Source organism: Ictalurus furcatus, chromosome 15 (genome assembly GCF_023375685.1).
Source record: "Ictalurus furcatus strain D&B chromosome 15, Billie_1.0, whole genome shotgun sequence".
Classification (NCBI taxonomy): domain Eukaryota; kingdom Metazoa; phylum Chordata; class Actinopteri; order Siluriformes; family Ictaluridae; genus Ictalurus; species Ictalurus furcatus.
Window position 1 is genome coordinate 3,089,060 of NC_071269.1, and position 19,439 is coordinate 3,108,498.

General features: G+C 42.0%; 2 protein-coding genes across 5 annotated transcripts in view; one reads left to right on the forward strand and one right to left on the reverse strand.

Moving 5' to 3' along the window:
* rbms2b (RNA binding motif, single stranded interacting protein 2b) overlaps positions 1-7,134 on the forward strand; it is a 28,504-nt gene extending 21,370 nt beyond the window's left edge. The window contains exons 8-14 of one of the 2 annotated variants that reach the window (XM_053644011.1): positions 592-638; positions 779-872; positions 1,811-1,861; positions 2,007-2,069; positions 2,993-3,073; positions 3,159-3,246; positions 3,946-7,134. In XM_053644011.1, the coding sequence (XP_053499986.1) occupies positions 592-638; positions 779-872; positions 1,811-1,861; positions 2,007-2,069; positions 2,993-3,073; positions 3,159-3,239 (417 nt within the window). In that variant the 3' untranslated portion in view covers positions 3,240-3,246; positions 3,946-7,134. Of the gene's footprint in view, positions 1-591; positions 639-778; positions 873-1,810; positions 1,862-1,961; positions 2,070-2,992; positions 3,074-3,158; positions 3,247-3,945 lie in introns of both variants that reach the window. The other variant, XM_053644010.1, reaches the window with a different exon arrangement.
* Positions 7,135-8,924: 1,790 nt separating this feature from the next.
* On the reverse strand, positions 8,925-18,799 carry senp1 (SUMO specific peptidase 1). Of its 3 annotated transcripts, XR_008387980.1 has the most exons (19): positions 18,188-18,799; positions 16,530-16,591; positions 16,248-16,441; positions 15,704-15,788; positions 15,425-15,608; positions 14,839-14,986; positions 14,629-14,747; positions 14,255-14,547; positions 13,765-13,828; positions 13,389-13,427; positions 13,188-13,272; positions 12,922-13,065; positions 12,359-12,487; positions 11,874-12,077; positions 11,522-11,601; positions 10,748-10,832; positions 10,210-10,305; positions 9,516-10,123; positions 8,925-9,326 (listed from the first exon to the last, which is right to left on the reverse strand). XR_008387980.1 is itself a non-coding variant. In XM_053644009.1 (18 exons), exons 1-18 carry the CDS (start codon positions 18,322-18,324, stop codon positions 10,058-10,060), a joined length of 2,202 nt encoding a protein of 733 aa, XP_053499984.1. In that variant the 5' UTR covers positions 18,325-18,799; the 3' UTR covers positions 8,925-10,057. The 3 variants fall into 3 exon arrangements, 2 of the variants coding, with proteins under 2 accessions (XP_053499984.1, XP_053499983.1); XM_053644009.1 differs by having other exon boundaries at positions 8,925-10,123; positions 14,267-14,547; XM_053644008.1 differs by having other exon boundaries at positions 8,925-10,123.
* Between the last annotated feature and the right edge of the window lie 640 nt (positions 18,800-19,439).

Genomic DNA, 19,439 nt, shown 5'->3' on the forward strand with positions numbered 1-19,439 from the left:
AATGTGTACAAATCTACACTGTGTGCGCTTGCTGAACATCCCATTCCAGATTTAGTCCCCGTTTGCTGTTTTAATAACCTCCACTCTTCTGGGAAGGCTTTCCACTAGATTTTGGAGCATGGCTGTGGGGATTCGTGCTCATTCAGCCACAAGAGCATTAGTGAGGTCAGACACTGATGTCGGACGAGGAGGCGTTCCAGTTCATCCCAGTGGGGTTGAGGTCAGGGCTCTGTGCAGGCCGTTTGAATTCTTTTACGCCGACCTTGGCATGTCTTCACGGAGCTCGCTTTGTACACGGGGTATTGTCATGCTGGAACAGGTTTGGGACACTTGACTCCAGTGAAGGGAAATTGTAACGCTACAGCATATAATGACATCCTATATAATTGTGCGCTTCCAGCTCTGAGGCAACATTTTGGGGAAGACCCACGCATGGGTGTGATGGTCAAGTGTGCATATACTTTTAGCCATATAGTGTATAAAAAATTTCGTTTCATTCAATGAATTTTCTATCTGTTTTTGATAACAAATAGTATATAAATAGTTCTTGACATTTTGACCTCATTCATTCTCCTCCGTCTGAATGTACAGGGTGGAATGATGCTGACCTACGACCCGACCCCTGCCCTACAGAATGGGTGAGCTTGTTGCTTTAGCTGCCAGATATACTAACGCTAACGCAGCATCCCCTGTGAGATGATGGAGACACATTTGTCACCAGTACAGATATACAGTAGCTGTGAAATGTGTGTATTTGTGTGTGTGTCTCCCCCTGCAGGTTCTACTCCTCTCCCTACTGCATTGCTCCCAACAGAATGATCACACAGACCTCTGTCTCTCCATACATGCATTCCCCTGTTTCAACATACCAGGTCAGGGCTGTTTTCATGCCTCACATTTAGTCTTTTGTTTTGTTTTTATTCTTGCAGCCCAGTGTATGTGTGTGCCAATGCAAAGTCCATAGAAAGTTGAGACTCTGCAGGTTTTCAGTCACCCACATTATTTGTAATGTCTATTATAGAAGGTCAGGGCAACTTGTAACATTTTCACCGTACCTTTGGGAAATTTCATGATGTACGTGATAGTCCGTTCTTCCTTAAATGCGCTAAGCAAGTTCTGTCAAGGATTCTTTGCATAGCTGAGGAATTTTAACTGGCTAAAGAGGTTTTCTGAGAACCGTCGTTAATAACGAAGCACTATGCAGGGTTCTACATTCAACCTTTAAATCAGTAGGGCCGTGTTCTAAATTCAACCACCCCCCCCCCCCCTCCTTTCTTAGCATGCATGACATAAGAAACATGATTGATTAATTATAATTTTACAATTTCCATTTAATATATTTTTCACTTCAAATATATTTTAGTTCAGTTGAAGGGGTGCACGGTGGCTTAGTGGTTTGCCTCGCACCCCCAGGGATGGAGATTCATTTCTCGCCTCCACCCACGTGCTCCTCGTGCCTCGAGGGCTTCCTCCAGTTTCCTCCTCCAGTCGAAAGACTGGCTGTACGCCGATTGGCATCTCTAAAGTGTGTGAACGTGTGTATGATTGTGCCCTGAGATGGGTTGGCACCCCGTCCATGGCCCCAAGTCCCGTGGGATAGGCTCCAGACTCCCCGCAACCCTTTGAAGGATAAGCCAGGTACAGAAAGTGGATGGCTGGATGGATAGTTCAGTTGATAAGTCTGTGGGAAACAGTTTTGCAGGTTCCCGTCAAGGTGGTATTTTTTATTTTTTTTCAAATGCATATTAATTATAATAATTGACAATGTGTGTTGACTCGGTGATAAACAGAATCCTTCCCTGTACTACAGGTACACAATCCATCCTGGATGCACCATCAGTCGTACCTCATGCAGCCCACGGTAGGTCTTCCATAAAGCAGCGCATCAACCATCAAATCAGTGCTCCTACCACATGGTTCTCATCACCTTTGCTCTCATTTTCTCTGTGGAATATCCACAGGGAACACTCCTAACACCTACCATGGATCACACACTGTCCATCCAGCCTGCTGCCATGATGCCACTGACCCAGCAGCTCAGTCATCTTTCCCTGGGCAGCAGCGGCACGGTGAGTCCCCCAACACTCGACACTATATCGGTAACAACAGAGTGCGTTATGAGTTATAACGTTTCATACCACAGCGCTGTTAAATTCTCAATTCTGATTGGTCAGATGGTGCTAATTAATTTTCCATAACAGCAGCTCTGACAGTAGTTCCGACTACCACAGGTTTAAATTAAGGCGATTGTTATGCTGTTATTTAATGTACAGTATAATTATTGGTGAAGTTTTCTGTAAGGAGAATCTATGGAAGGAGTTATGGAAATCATGTGAGAGTCTTCAGGACAGATGACTTTGCACTTTTTGGGTTCTTGGTAATATGACAAGTACATTTTTTTGTCTTATTAACTACAAGAGAGGGGAGGGCATGGTGGGTAAGTGGTTAGCACGCTTGCCTTGCACCTCTGGAGTTGGGGGCTCGAATCCCGCCTCCACCCTGTGTGCACAGAGTTTGCATGTCCTCCCCGTGCTTCGGGGGTTTCCTCCTGGTACTCCAGTTTTCTCCCCCATTCCAAAGCCATATGTTGTAGGCTGACTGGCATTTCCAAATTCTCCATAGTGTGTGAATGGGTGTGCGATTATGTCCCGTAATGGGTTAGCAACCCGCCCTGTGCCCTGAGTTGCCTGTGATAGGCTCCAGGCTCCCCAGTATAGAATATGGAAGATTGATGGATGGAACTTCAAGAGAGAGAAAAAGAGAAGCTTGTGAGGGAAGAGCTATTTATATAGCTACAACACAATCGATAACAGGAACTAACTTAGAGTCAACAACATAACTGGATAAAAAGTCATTCATTATTAAATTTAGAAACTTCTGGGTGCTAATAGTTGGCAACATCACACCACCCCATTGTTCTTCCTATAACAGCATGCCCCGTCATCTTTCGTTCCTTACATAACTGTTATACCTCTTTTCCCTCTGTTTTCAGTACATACCTGCAAACACAGCTATGCAAGGGACATACATACCCCAGTACACCCAAGTGCCTCCTGCCAGTGTCTCAGTCGAGGTAAATCAGCAACAATAACCAAGGTTACAAAGTGTTGAGTGTTCTCAGAATGTATTTGTTGCTCACTTGTTAAATGAAACTGTAGGAAAACGGTGTCCAGCAGCCACAAGTTACTATTGAGGCAACCACAGAGCATCCAGCATATTCCTACCAGCATGGCAAATGAAGACAAGGTGGGTATTCTTGTTTATAGACCAGAGAGCAGTTTATCTTGACCGCTACTAAGATATATTTCACCTGAGCCAGCCAGTATAGCTTTCTTCCAGCAAAATATCCCATGTGTGGTGCATTCCGAGATGCTTTTCTGCTCACCACAGTTGTACAGAGCGATTATTTGAGTTACTGTAGCATTCCTGTCAGGTTCCAGTACCAGAAGCAGTCTGGCTATTCTCCTCTGAACTCTCTCATGGACAAGGCATTTCTGCCTTTTGGTGTCAATTCTAGAGAATGCTTTATGTGAAAATCCCAGGAGATCAGCAGTTTCTGAAATACACACACCAGCCTCATTGGCACCAAGAACCGTGGCTGGTCAAAATAATTGAGATCACAGTTTTCCCCATTCTGATGATTGATGTCAATATTAACCGAAGCGCTTGACTTGTGCCGTATGTGCATGATGTTATGCATTGAACTGCTACCATATGATTGGCTGATTGCACGAACGAGCAGGTGTACAGGTGTTCAAGAAAAAGTAAAGCCAGCGAGTGTATGTATTTATGTAAATGCACCGTATTTATGTATCGTTGACATGGTGATATAAAAAGTTTTCCGGATTGCAAATTTTATGAATCCAGGCCTAAACGTCTGAAAGCTACGGTAAAATTTGCTTACCTGTGCCCTTCAAATGACACCGTCTCTCTTTTGTCTCGCAGCTCATCCGTGCAGGAATCAGCAGTCAACGTGTCTCCACTTTCTGCTGCTGTGGACATCAAAGGAGAGACACTGATATCTAAAGGAGCCTGTCACCTAGTCAATTAAAGGAAACAGACATTAATTCTACTGGAGACTCTTTCAAGAGTGCAAAGACCAAGCAATGGAAAGTTTAACCTTTTTTGGCAGCATTAAAAACAACATGAAGGAAGCTATGCACTCAAAAGGAGGGCAATGAAACACATGTACAAATACACATTATCTCACACACACACACACACACACACACACGCACACACTCGAGAATTCTTTTTTTCTTTTGGCACTTAAAATACGCCTTTATTTTGGTCATCCAGAGTGAACCAGAGAAAACACTATCATTTTAGAACAGTAGTTTGTAGTTTATTTTTAAACTATTTTTCTTTTTTCCATTTCGCCCAATTGTTTTAAATATGTGACTGCTTTAAGTCTGTTTTAGAGGTAGGTTTTTTTGTACATACAAAAGGGCAATGTTTTTTGTTTTGTTTTGTTTTTTAACGTTTTTGCTGCATTTTTTTTTTTTTTTTTAAATTGAATATCAAAGAAACAGTTTTAATTAAATGTGGAACAAGCTGCTTAAGAGTGACTCTAAAGCAGTTAAAAATATGGTGGAAAATATGTTCTGTTGTAAACGTCCACATCACCCAGCAGTATGACGTGACTCACAGTTGCTATTTTTAACGAAGGTCAGAGTTTATTAATAGTGGAATCAAGCTCATAGACATGCTGTTCTGCCTCTGTCCCTAAAATGCTGCTTTGTCTCAGAACCAAGGTCGTACTCTTTTGAGATATTTTTTTCTTATTTAAAGTGAAATTGTCTTTTTCAGAAAATTGACAGAAAACTTTCCTAAAATAATTAAATGCCAGCATAGCATGGTCTTCTGCATACTTGTGATATTTCACATCCATTTCATTTAAAACAGTTTCATGATTGCACTCAGGCCCAGGACAAACCCTGTTCTTGACCATTAAATGTTGATTAAATGGGGCTATTCCACCAATCAATGGATCCCCAGGGCCACCACCTGGTCTGGGCCTGGGAGAACTTCTCCACTGAGATGTGGGTGACTGTACTCTAGTGGACTCTAGTGGTAGTGAGATATCCAGGTGATAAACTGACAAAATTATGTAACAACTATACACACTAGAGGTACACGGGGTAATTTCTTTAAATCCCATTCCTACCTACTCCAGAAGGAAATCTTACCAATCCCACCCATTCTTGAACAATTCCACCCAATCCCCCAGAAGGTTTGACCTCTGACTCCAGTTGTTGTTTTTTTGTTTTTTTTGACCTGCCTGTGATATTTTCTAATGAACTTAATTGGCTGTATTTCATTCATTCATTCATTCATCTTCAGTAACCAGATTATCCTGGTCAGGGTTGTGGTGGAGCCAGAGCCTATTCCAGCAACACTGGGCGCAGGTTGGCGGTTATCATTCTTGGGGGGATGCCAGTCCATTGCACGCCCCCATGCATACATATTCTGTGTCACACTTAGGGGCATATTAGAGTAGCCAATATATCTACCTGCATGATTTTGGCCAGTGGTAGGAAAACGCAAAACTCCTAACAGAGAGTAACCCAAGCTCAGGATTGAACCAGGGACCCTGGAGCTGAGTTAGCTCTATTTCACCCCTCCTAAGCACGAGGGATACCTTCTTATGTGCATGCTCATGTATGCCAAGACCTTCCAACAAAAGTGACAAAGTGATGCATGATAGAGATTTTCCAATAAATACAGATGTCATGCTGCCATCTTTCCCTGTCTTCTTCTCACCTCATACATATCTGACCTCATGTACACCTTATGGATCCATTTGCATGTCAGATTGTAGCTACAGTCTGAGCTACAGGTACCCTGTCCTCACTCACTGGACAGCGATTACGTCCCGATAACAACGTCACAGGAGTACAAATTCAGTCCCGTAGTTGGCCCCTATCCTTTTCAGGGCTCAGGGCCTTGTCAGTGGCAGAAGCCATCAAGATTGCTGTTCTGATCCATGAGGTTCTTTCCCTTTTGGATAGATTTGCAGTCAAAAAGATATACCTCATGGTTCCAAACAAATGGTTTCTACTCAGTGTACTTTCTTGTTCAGAAGGACGGTGGTTTCTGCCCCATTCTAGATCTGAGATGGTTACACTGCTTCCTAAAATCATTGCTTCTGCATGCAAGGATATCAGTTGTTATTCATGCTGTTGCAACCACAGGAGTAATTCACATCAGTGGATCTGCACAATGCATATTTCTATGTTCACACTGCTCAGAACACAAATGCCTTCTGAGGCTTGCCTTCCAAGGATAGGCATTTCAATGTCCTACTCTTTGGCCACTCTCTAGTGCCACAGGTGTTCAAGATGTATGCAGGGGACTTGTCGCCTTTAATGGCCAGAGATAGCAGGATATAGCCATATTTGGACAACTACCTCCTATGGGGCCCAACTAAGGAAAAGGCCATGTTCTCATCTTAGCTAGAGAGGCATGAGCTCTAGCTCGCTGGAGAAGCAAGAACTTTCTCACAAAAGGGGTGGCATGAGATCAGAACACAGCAAGCAGTTGGAACTGAGAGGCCGACACTGACATGTTGATCCATTTGGATCACATTTGGGTCACCAGGGTGCCATGAGGTCAGATGGCACTCTCTGCCTTGCATAAATGCCCATCCATGGTTAGCTTAACGGAGAGCAACTCACCTACAGGGCCTCCACAAGGGTGTAGCAGAGGCGATATTAAGGGGTGAACTGCACCCAGAAGTGGTGTCCCAGATCTGGAAAAGTTTTGGCAAGATGCAGATGAACCTCTTTGGTGATGGCAAAACAAATCACTGCCAACCGTGGTTCTCTCTGGTGGACAGCCTGCTGGGACGAGATGCACCGGCCCATCACTGGCCCCACTGTCAACTGTAGACATTTCTGCATTGAATGCATTGACAGCCAGTTAATTATATAATCTTTTGGTTAAAGCTGGGTTTCTTCCAGAAGTCATATCAATGAATCTTGTTAACCAATGGATTGATCTTTTCCATGATGGTGATCCTGCAGCGGGTTCCTTGTTGCCCAGTAAACAGTATTATTAGGACCAGATGGCAGCCATGCAATCATCAGATCAAGTGTTTATCGGTCATGGAGGACAGCCAAAAGGAGCTTATTACTTGGCCTACAGGGAGGCAGGATGCCCAGCTCCTATTGTGACATGCCACTCTATGAGGAGTGTTTCCTCCTCTTGGACATGACTTGGAGCCGCCCCAGAAAGTACATGCCATTGCTGCTGCCTGGGCATCACCGTGAACCTTCTCCAGGTTCTGCAAGGTAAACATCATCCCCCTGAACACCTTTCCAATCAGTCCTAAGGCGCACTGGTTCCTCATGACATGGTGTCATGTTATCTAGGTGATTCTCACCATACCTGGCAGTTCGGAGAGGTGAAATAGAATATGATGGATATCTATTAGGGTTCGCTGTTATTCAGAACAAAGGCAGATCCGGCGGGAACTTGGCGAGAAGCTCCAGGGAAAGATGGTGTTGCAGGATTTATTGTAAATACTGCAACATGTTTGGTTTCATCACTTTGCAGCAAAGTCTTGGTATGCATGCACACACTCACAAGAAGGTATACAGGTGATTCTCAAGGGCCATGACAGTTGTCTAGGGTTCACAGAACCACTCATAACTATGTAACTACCATGCTATTTCCCAAAATATAAACAAATATTTTAAACGATGAATAAATGTGGAATGAGCTGTGTCCAATACATTCATGTTAATCAGTGCAGACTTCATATCTGACCATTCTCCCAAACACTTCTGCAAATATTTTTAATGGGTCCTGCAAGATCCCACTACTGATGCACACCTCAAATACACACTATACCCCCAGAACAATTAGCATCTGGCAAACAGCATAATAAAAATACATAAATAAACCTCCCTTACCTGGTCACTTAATGTTATAAAGTAATCGCACACTTGCCAACGTGACATCCAGCACTGTATATTTTTTTCATCTATGAATATGAACAAACCAACACCGTGGCAGCCAAATTAAAGCCTATATGACAGTTTATGTAGTATGTTTTCTACTAATTTATTAAATTCTTGAGGTATAAATGGCAATGGCACACAATGTCACTAGAACCAAATGTGTAAGGATTTTTAGCATGCAGCTATTATTAGTTTTTAATAGTTATTGGCGGTGGAATTTTTTTTTTTAAAGCACAACTTGGACTACAAACTTGTCTTGGCTTATCACTACATTTTATGTTCCAAGAAATTCTGAGGTAAGCGGAAAATCATTACAGATCTAATGTCTCTAAGGCAGTGGTTCTCAAACTTCAGCATGAGGCCCAACTTGTGCAGGATGCCTCCCTTTGTGGCCCCTTAGAGTCATCAAAGTTTCACAATTTTGTTATTTTGTCCACGCTAGGCTCTTTTGTGTTAACTTTCTCATCTAAGAGACTACGTCCGCCATCTAAAACTTATCAATTTTAAATAGTCTTAGGTTTTATCAGTGTGTGGCTAACTACACAAGTATATCAACGAATGACTGTTTAATGTGTGTCCTAGTGTGATGTCTATAATTGATTTCATTTATTAATATCTCACATTTTTATGTACATCATAGTTCAAAGGTTGACAATCTTGACTTACACAAGTAACATTAATTTTATCAATAAATAAACAAACAAACAAACAAACAAATAAAGTTCTAGCAGTTCTATGCAGCCCCCCTGGTTCCATCTGGCTGCCCCCAGTTTGAGAACCACTGCTCTAAGGGCCCTCTAATGACAAATACTTTCCCCATAATCATTTACGTGTTTGGTGTTGCGTCTAATCTCTGAGGAATTACACCTTTTTATATTTTTCTGGCAAAACTCATGTACAAATTAAAATTTTAATCAATAAGCAAAAGAAAAATGAACTGTACGGTAAGTCAATCCAGGACACAGCCTCAGGTTTTTTTTTATTTCTGGAAAGACCAGATCTACATACAAAACAATAATAAAAGGTACAAAAATGTATTAAATATGACTTCAATTAATCTGTGTAGACACAGTATGTACAATAATTGCAAATATAGTGGAGACAAAACTAGAAATGGCTGCAAGTATCTAAATATAGTACACTTACATAAAGAGAGGCGAATATCCTCATCCTCTGAGGTCGGTATAAAACAGGAGGATGCTATACTGCTGGTTCTATTTACAGGTAAAGTCACCCTACACTGACCTCTCTACAGATAAATGGTGCTGATCTGATTTGCCACTCGTCTCATCCTGCAGCAATAATAACCATCAGAAAGTGTTTCTTGGCTATCCATGTGGAGCCTCAGCTGAATGAACCTCCCTAAAAAAAAAAAGAAAGAAATCAGACTGAAGTCATAACTGCTGTAAACCAGACCTCTGCAGAAACGAGCCAAATGCAATTCGGCTCTTTTGCAATAAAAATCTTCTTGACATCAAAAATATAGTGTTCTCTTGAATGTTCGTTTGCTTAGTTAACAAAAATTGAGATTGTCAGATTTAGCTTGCTTACTGTTTGAAAGCAAACAGCTGTTGGTCCCACGCTGCTTCCGTCGGGGTCAGACAAGTTACTTTTTTGTTTTGATGCAAAAAAATGATAAAATAAACTTAAGACATTAACAATTATGACTTCAGATAAAAAGTGAAAACTTCTATCTCGATTCCGTCAACTCAACTCAACAGTTGACGGAGCAAGTTCCTCATAGATGGCACTGGCGGGGGAAAAAAACTAAACAAAACAAAAAACAACCACCAAAAACTCAGATAGAAATCATGCTGCAGAGAAATTCTAAGCAAAAAGCACGACTGAATTATTAGGAGAAAAACACTTGGACTTCGTGGGGTCCCTTCGTAGGCATCCTTACAAATTCAAGCAGGCTGAGCATCAGCAAAATGGGACACCAGCTGAAGAAGTGTGAACGCACCCCTTCCATGTCCGTCTCTCACTGAAGTGTCCAATTTGAGGTATCAAGTTCAATAAAAAATAAAAAATAAAAACCACTGAGATAGAGCTTCATGTCATTGCTTTCCCAGGCAAGTCCTCAAAACATGAACTTATCGCAGAAGTTTCCGGTTCAAGATCTCCCATACCATGCGCCTCCTGAAATACGGCATGTGCTTCTGCAAGAAAGTAAAACGCGTTATAACGGGTCTAACAAAAGATAAGCGATTTTTATCACGGCGCTTCAGAAGCAGAGCAGGCCTACCTGTGTAAATGTGATCGGTTTGTCTTTGGTGATATATTCAGCGTACTTGCATGTAAACATCCCACAGTCACTGCCATTCATTTGCTGAGGAATCTCCTGAAGGTTTAAAAAAAAAAAAAAAAACCCACACAATTACGCAACCTTTTTAATGTTGGACTGAACAGTGCATCAGCAAATACACATCTAGCAGTGTGTGGTTTATATTGCCAATGAATATGTTCCCATATAAAGCAAATGATTGATTTTGACATTGAAGTCTGACGGACAGCATTATAAAAGCAAACCACCGGTATTAACTGCCAGTACTCCACTACAATGTGTTGTTAGCTGAACGTGAAACATGAAAAGAATGACAAGCTATTTATGGTGTTAACAAAACAAAACACACGATCACAATTTAAATGTCTTTTATAATCTCGTTCTCAAAAACGAAACCAGCAGCAGATTGTTTTGCTTTAAATATGTACAAAAACTATTTTTGTATTCTTTTTCGTAATGATGTGAGCTTCAAAATCCCACGTGTGATTGCTTGACTCACGTTGCGTTTTTTACTACGAAGTATCCAGCCTGAGGTATCAAAGTCTTGCTTCTTTTTGTCTTCACTTTCTTGCTTCAGATATTTTCTGTGGGATTGAGGTATGCCATTTATTTCCACAGAAAAAGTCCAGACAGCAAATTTATGACTTGCATAGGTTACACACACACACACACACTACCAGTCAAAAGTTTGTGGACACTCGACTGAGATGTTTCTCATGATCTTAAAAAGCTTTGATCTGAAGGTGTATGATGAAATGTTTGAAATCAGTGTCATAGACAAAAATATAATTGTACCAACATATTCATTTCTTTCATTAGAAAACTAACATTTTATTTGAAATATATATATATATTTTAAACGGACGACTCGGAGGAAAATATTCCGAAAAGCAGCCGATAAGAGTCCAGCGTAGTTGTGAACTCCAATACTGTTTAAAAAACATCTCAGGGAAATTCCTCAAGAAAATGCCAAGAATACATTTCTGGAAATTCTAGGCAAAAAGGGTGTCTACTCTGAAGATGCTAAAATATGATTTTTGTTATTTATTTATTTGTTTTTGTTTTTTTTTATCACAACATAATTCCCATAGTTCCATTTGTGTTATTATAGAGTTTTGATGACTTTATTATTATTCTAAAATGTGTGTGTGGGGGGGGGGGGGTCTCAACTTTTGACTGGTAGTGTATATGTATATAAAAAAAAAAGCTTTTGGGTGAAATGAGCCATTGGCTTCATCCCCAGTTCCTTTTCTCACTCTGGAAAAGCACTTACAGCAAAATCCGACATGCTTCGTCATTGCTCCCACCCATGGAATCAAAATACGTGATGGTCTTTTTGCGGAAATCCACTACCTGACAGGGATGAGAGAGAGGGAGAAGAAACATGGCTTAAAACTACAGAAAGAAATAAGCTTCATGTTCAAACCAAACAGTAATACAACAAACAAAACAATGAAGAAAAAGAAAGAATGAAAGAAAAAAAAAGTGAACAGATCAAGAGTTGAAAAAAAAATAAAATAAAATAAAAAACAGAATGGAAATCACTTGAGCATGCCTGAACAGAAAAGCACTGGTTCTAGGGGAAGGCAGCTGGTTTTCATTTGCCTTACTACTGAGTGACTTACAGAGAGACACCAGTGCACTCCTAAGTGGACAGGCACCAGGATAATGTCCACAGAGAAGATGTCCACCTTCTTGGTCCAGCGCCGTACGGTTGAGTATCCCGAGCTGCGCAGCTTGGGAAAGAAAAACGTGTTGAAGGTGTAAACAGAGGGCAGGTGGGGCGACTTGCTCCGCTCCACCAGCATGTTCATGTAGAAGTTTATCACCTGTAGATAAAGAGGTGGATCCATTAGGATTTCATTGTTGGCCTGCTCTTTAACACTTTTCAATTCCTTTGCACCACTATGCCAATAAAACTGCACTATGAAATATTGATGAGTTTCTCTTCTTATCTATTGGCTAGAACATTACACCTCTTGCAAGAAATAACCATTATTTCAAAATTGACATTACACACTGGTCACATTGTCGTTGATACAAAAGAAATACAATACTGCAACACCAAATATGGCTAAAATAGTGTTATTCCTCAATTCCTCACACTGACCTCATCGTTGAGCCAGTTGAGGTTGTTGAGGGTCTGCAGGTCCTTCCTGGTGATGGTGAGGCGGAATCCCTCACTGAGCACATCGTCCTGATTTCCTCTTAGTGCCTGGCTCACCTCATTTTCCATGGCCTGCATGCCACACACACACACACACACACACACACACACACACACACACACACACTTACACTTTCAGAATTCCTTGTTGGATTGCACCATAACACTCATTACACCTTTAAACCGGGACAAGGACCGTCTATTTCAGTCCAGCACACAAACAAGTTCTGCTTAAGGACTCCTGATTTAACTCACTAGTTAAACAATAGGTTTAATAAGTGTGCGAAAGCAGCAGAATCACCCAATCGCACTGCAAGTCTTGCCCTCCAGGACTGGAGCTGGAAATGTCTAATCTAGAACTGGCTGGTTTGTTTTGATGCACAAAGGTGTAAGAAAAAGTAAGACCCTACACAAATATAGTGATTTGATTATTCTGATAAATTAGCTAGATCTTTGGCTGTTTAACCAAGGAGTTCCGTAGCCGAGAGCATGCGGTTTCTTTTTACCTCGGTCAACTCGGGGAATTCCTGTTCCTCTGCTTCAGGCTCTGGTTCCTCAATGACGAGGGTCACAGGAACCTCCTTTTCTAGAGGAACCCGCACCCGCAACTCCACACTTCTTAAATCGGCTCTAGCCTCACCGGAAAGACGCTAATTTGTTACACACACACACACACACACACACACAAAACAAGGTCGAGAGAGTTAGAAAAGAGCGGTGGAGCAAACAAACACAATGAGAGAAGTACGTGTAGGAGAGGTCCCTAGCTCACCTGACGCAGAAGCTGAGACGCCAGAGCCTCTTGCTCCTCGATTAGCCTCCGTCTCTCCCGAGCTCGAGCGTCATAAAGGCTTGTCCTGCATGCACACGGGTAGAACACAAATGTAAGCTAAAATGTTGGGATAGCTCTATTATCGGTTAACAGTTCAAGAAAGAAACGTATTAGAAGAAATGCGATATGAAAAGCGCTCACAGTTCTTTGATCCACAACTCAGCTTGGAAACATGGCATGCTGCAAAGACAGAGGAAGGAAACTCATTAACTTCCGAACATTAATAAGAGAGCGTGTCACCTAGACGGTGGTCTTGGCGAGCCACAGCCTTGCAAAGGCTGTGATTGTAGTTTCACTACTGTGCAAATTTGCCTAAATTTTCAAATCTAGCCCAAATGAGCAGGCTGGCATTACACAACAGGCAGGATTTTAAATAACCTCTGGTGCATGGCTCCTTTCTCAGGAATTATTACTTTTCAGACATCGTGATGGTCAATACTTGTATTTAGCAAAAATTGTATGCTTGATGTCTCTCGAGAAGACTTAAATATCAAGAAATCCGCTTGATAATCTTTACCTGGAGCCCTCTGGTCTCTTGCCATGTTGCTCCTTTACAAAAATGACAGAATCCCCATCATGAGCTGTGAATGAAAAACCACAGAAGACAAATCAAACGGCCGATCCTTACTTGCTAAATAACATGTATACCCAGCTATACACATTAGTTTTCATAATGCCTAGCCAATTATCACGGTTTACTACAGACAACCGTAATAATAGGTTGACAGGCACTGTGTATACAGCTCTGTGCTCTCCTGATTGCATTGCAGATGGCAATGATTAGCTCTATAGTCACGTTACATACACGGTCTAGTTGTTATGCGAGTGCGTTACATCGGCAATCTAAACAACTGTCTTACAAACAGAATGCATCAGGTAGAAAAAAAATTATAGTAGTCGACGATAGCAATACGCAATACAGTATGGTTTTACACTAAACATCACTGGCATGTGCTTTATCTAGAGCAAACGTTTACTTTTTTTACTTCTATAAAAGCCAAAAGTACCCGAGTGCACACCAGAAGATTGCGTGTCCTGAGAAGTAGTATCCTGAAGAGCCGCAGGTGAGGGCACAGACCGCTCGGCCAATGCCGTTTTTCTTGCGGCGTATTTGCCATCTGAATCAGGATCCCAGGACTGGGTTTCAGGCCCGTTGGAGAGCGCACAAGGGCTGTGCATTGCGCTCGAGGTCTGCGGACTAGGAGACAGGCTGGATAAACCGAGAGAGGACTCTCCCGCTCCTGAGCCTGCTGGCGATGCGCAATGCAGCAACCTGCGACTCGATGTCAGGAAACTGGAACTGCAAAACCGAATTCCAGTAAATATACGCAGTACTGCTCAATTATGTAGTAATAACAGGGGAAAATGCTTAGCCACTCACAAATCCCGATGTGACCGGATCCCTGGGTTAGGAGTGCTGTCATGGAAGAACGACGACTGGCCGCCAGACACCATGGCTAGTAACTGCCTGTACACCTCCTTCTCCTCCTCACGTACTGACTGAAATTCAGAGAAGGAGAGATTAGAACAAACACTGTTGCACACACGCAGCCACTTAGTTTTAGCATAACTAGATCAGAACGAGTCAGACCTCTTGTGCTGTGCAATGAGCTCTGCCTCTCCAGTGACGGCTGGAGGAGCCAGAGGAAGGATTCTGCACTACTCGAATGGGAAAGGTTTTCTCATACATGCTGGTGTAAGATGCGTTCCTCGTGCTTGGCCCAGGAGTCAAAAATCGACTGAGGAAAAATAAACCATAACCATCAGTTAAAGGATTACTCATTAAATCCGAGTATGCCCGAATGTACACTGCATTAATGGATGCTAATTAGGAAAATCTAAAACACTGGTTTGAGCTACATTGTATTTCTGACTTTAAAAATATCATACTACTAGAACGTTCCTTCCAGAGCAAGAATTATTAACGCAAAACAGTCTTCCTAGTTGCAATAATTGCGCTCGTTTTGCATGATGCTCACGGTTTCATTCGGCACGTCACTGGCTAAGATATGATTTACCTTGATTTTTTTTTTTTATGATTTACTAAAAATTTCACAGGTTGCATTTCTCAGCACTTGCTCCACATTCTCTTTACTTTTGGACACAGCCTCTTAACTTGTATAATACATCACGGAGCATCCAGCATATGGTAAGTTCATTAGCAATACAACACGTACCTCGGTGACCTCTGCGGTCTGACGTAAAGAGGACGGCCGAGTCGCGGGGACGGGCAAGGTTTAGAGGTGCAGGTAGTGACTGTGTGGCCGTTGGTTTTGTGCGTCTCATGGGGTGGAAGGCTTGCACGTCTGTGCCGTTTGCTGGCCTTCAATATAGTCACGGACTGCTCAGTTCGTAAGGAGTCTATAAGAAAAGAATCAATTCAAAACATTGCAGAGAGAGAAAGAGAGAGAGAAACCGACATGAAGTAAAGCCGGACACGAGATTTGTTTGGTCACCTGATTTAACCATGGTCTTCCATTCAAAAGCTGTTGCGGGAGCAATAAATGTGTCCTTGTGCGTTTCGTGTAGTCTTTCAAACAACTGAGAGGAAAAACATGCCTAATTTAGAACAAATATGAATCTGAAATATATCTTTAAGATGTCATATAATCAAATTATATAGAGAATGTAGAGCAGTAACTTTAGACCCAAGCCCAACTAAATTTAAATGAGATTCTTGTCTCATGTACACGATAAACGCTGGAATTTCACATGACTGAAGCGGAATATAAAGTGCAAATATAAATGTACCTTAGAAGGAAAACCCCATGACACACATGGATGTAGGGGAACGCCAGATTTAAATTGATTTCTACACTTTTAATGATGCTTAACCTTCAGTTTGTCCGTATTCCTTCTTTAGCTTACAATTTTCCAAGCACTTAATGCAAAGAGTACAACATTGTACCCTGCGGAAAATAATACACAAACATGCATAGCATAATCTGCACCTCCTCTTTACTTTGAGTCTCAGTGTGGTGACTACGAGCAGTGCAGCACCTTGTTTTTAGTCCACACAGATCCTGATAAATTAGCTGCATCAGATGATAGCATTTGAGTTTGAGGTGGGCCAGGAGAAGCAGGTAGCATGTTCCTCAAGGTTGGACTAACGCTGTTGCGCATCCACGAAGCAACACTGGAGCCATGGGTCTTCATTCCTTCAGCAGCATTCTTCATTGTGTCCATAATATCTCCTAACACACACAACCAATTGGTCTACGCATCAATGTCTGATTAAACATCATGAACTGCATGTCCAGGCTGAATGGCGTAATGGCTTACCCATTCTAAACTTCTTCACAGCTCTGTCCTCTTCATGATTCATGGTACCCCCATCTTCAAAACTGCAAAAAAAAAAAAAAAGAAGGTTTGTGTACATGTTACAGGTTACATAATACTGGACAAAGATGGCCACAAGATGCTTTCAAGCAGTTAGGTTAAGATTTGACTGTGATGTGCTAGACCACTTAAGAGCACAGCCACTTCAACTCAGGAAGGGCTGTTAATTACCTGATTAGTCAAATCACGAGTGTTGGGAGCAGGGAAAACCTCAAATGTGGCAATTCGTTCACAAGTCACCATGTAACACCCGAACCAGGGTTGGAAAACGGTGCACTAGACGCATACTTATGTCGAGGTGGTTAGTGAAGCTGACCGGACAGAACAAAAAATTTGTCACACTGAGCTAGACCTTCCGTACGTCAGTCTGTACAGGATTTCGCTCGATTTTGTTTTTTGTTTTTTTTAACTTGAATAAGCGAAATCACAATGCCTTTCGCAGCGATGTTTGTTGGTAAATGCGCCCTTTTAACCGTACTCACATTCTACGCACGTGAATCGAACAGGGATTTGGCTGAACACGCACCGTGATTGCGTCACAGCCCAAATCTGCAGAAAATCCGTGGACGTCTTGAAAAACGGCGAGCTCGTCCGAATACTGCGGATACTGGAGGGACCGCGGTACACGTGTACAATCACAGTAACTGACCGTACTGCCTTAACCCGGGTGCACACGGTGCGATTTTTAATAGCCCTTTGTGACTGTTGCTTGTCAGACTGTACGGATTTGATCCGCGCTGTAAGCCATGTCACACTGTAGGATCTCAGTCGTCATTAATATCAGACTGTACGACAGTCAAGACTCGAAAAACAGACGCACGCGAGAAGACTCGTATGGAGTTGGAGCAGCCACACTACAGGACTGTGCCTCAAATCTTCTGACACTTCTAGAATTTAATCGGAGGAAAAATGTGATCGTGACGGCCGTGAATCGGCTGTCGGCGAACACATCAAACTAGCGATCAAAGACTACAGATGTTGGCCTGGGATTACAGGAATCTTTTAGTATTCTCAAAACTGGTCTCAAGTGACCAAACCGCACCGTGTGAACCAGGCTTTACACCCTGTTCATCAGCGAAACGGGACGACTGCTGACCAGACTGTATTTGGATTGTGGACCGTTCGCAATCAGCACAGCGTCTGTGACTCGGACATGGTAGAATGTGGTGCCGGTACAGGTCCAGGTAGATCAGACAAAGTAGGTGAGCGTACACCTACATTACACCTAGGTTTTGCAGCCGAGCCTGTAACAAAAAAAGTGTTTAAACACTCCACACAGTACCATGTCGTTGCTGAAAATAATATTCCAACACACAATTTGTTCAGAGGTCATTCTCTGGTGGTCCCTTTCCAGTGATGAAGGAAGGCTGATGAATTGCCTTTATGAACAGAGGTACAGGCAATAACTATAAACTTACAGAAACCTACTTCACGTGTGTTTAGATTTTCCAATTTACAGACTGCACAAGTTATTTCCGCCCACTTTTCAAGCTTCGCGCCTTACCGACCAGCTCAAAAGCGGTTAAACATGCTCCTAACTCTCCCCCCCACCATTCTACTCTAATAAAGATAAAGATGGAGTACAATTCCGACTCTCTCACCTCTCTAACGGTCTTTTCCTCTGTGAAGGAGCGTCTTGTTGAACTCGGACGGCGTCGGACGGATCTTCAGCAGCCGGCACTCCGTCGCGAAGAGTTGCTATTCCACTTCCGAGCCATTCGTAGAATTTATTGAACATGTTGAAGCTCGTTAGAAGAAACTCCTCAAGCCACACAAGTCAAATATATTTAACGTCTATGAACTCCTGCATTCGGGTAACTCCCGCCCGTCGCGCGCATGCTAGTAGGCAGAGTTACCAAATGCTAACTAGCTTTGTTAGCTGACTAGCCTAATCCCCATTTCCAGTAAACGCACCTCGCGAGCTAGCTAGCTAGCTAACCTAAGCCAAGCTTAACCTCTCGACAACTACCTAGCTAACTAGCTAGTTAGCTTACAATGCTAATACTAGCGAGAAGTGACGAACCGATATATTTCGTCTGTCTCAACTACCTCAAAACAGTCTTCTGCGTGTGTCAGTAATTGTGGTTGTTGTTGTTTTTCAACTGAGTCGAGAGCCGTAAGAAATACTGTGAATGAAAAAACTTATTTTGCACGATAACCTCTCCCGCTTCTTCCTCATTTAAAACCACAACATGGCCGAAAGCCGCGTCTCAACATGAAGCGTTCTCATTGGATCAACTGTGATGGCGTAGGGCGCGCGTGTGCAGTCTTCCTCCGTCTGATTCGCCCAATCAATTGCGCGAGGCTGTGTTACGTCATAACCTTTCACTTCAAACATATCATTAAAGGCGAGTAGGGAAATCATGTCTCTTCTCCAGCTTTGTGTTTGTAATTTTTAATTTTTTTGTAAAATCTTTAATGTTAATGAAAAGTAAAAATGGATGTAAGCTTCTTTCAACAATTAGAACATACAAGTTATTGTGAAGTACCAAATTATACATTCACCCATTTTCTTCTTTCCCCTGTTCTTAAAATACTATAATTATGTATGTATTTAATTTCACTTAATTATTCACCCTTATTGTGGAATTAGTGTGCTTATTTACTTTTCTACCTGGGGCAACATTGTTCGTGATCGTATATTTCTTTTTTTTTTTTTTTTTGTATATTTCTACCTTATTTAAAAAACAAAACAAAACTTGATGTCCTTCATGAAAGCACCGACACCAAATCATTTCAAATTATAATGGTTTCTAACATGTTATTTAAATCAAACAGACCACTACAACATTGATGCAATAAAATATTGTTTTAAAAACATGAATTAAAGTAAGCTACTAATTGTCAAGTCAT

Excerpts from the sequence above, each read along its gene's own strand:
- senp1 (XM_053644008.1), bottom strand. The coding sequence starts at position 18,324 with ATGTTCAATAAATTCTACGAATGGCTCGGAAGTGGAATAGCAACTCTT. Across the intron at positions 15,789-16,247 it reads CTGTGTGGACTAAAAACAAG|TTGTTTGAAAGACTACACGA; the intron begins GTGCTGCACTGC and ends TTTTCCTCTCAG. Across the intron at positions 14,748-14,838 it reads CTCATTGCACAGCACAAGAG|TCAGTACGTGAGGAGGAGAA; the intron begins GTCTGACTCGTT and ends TCTGAATTTCAG.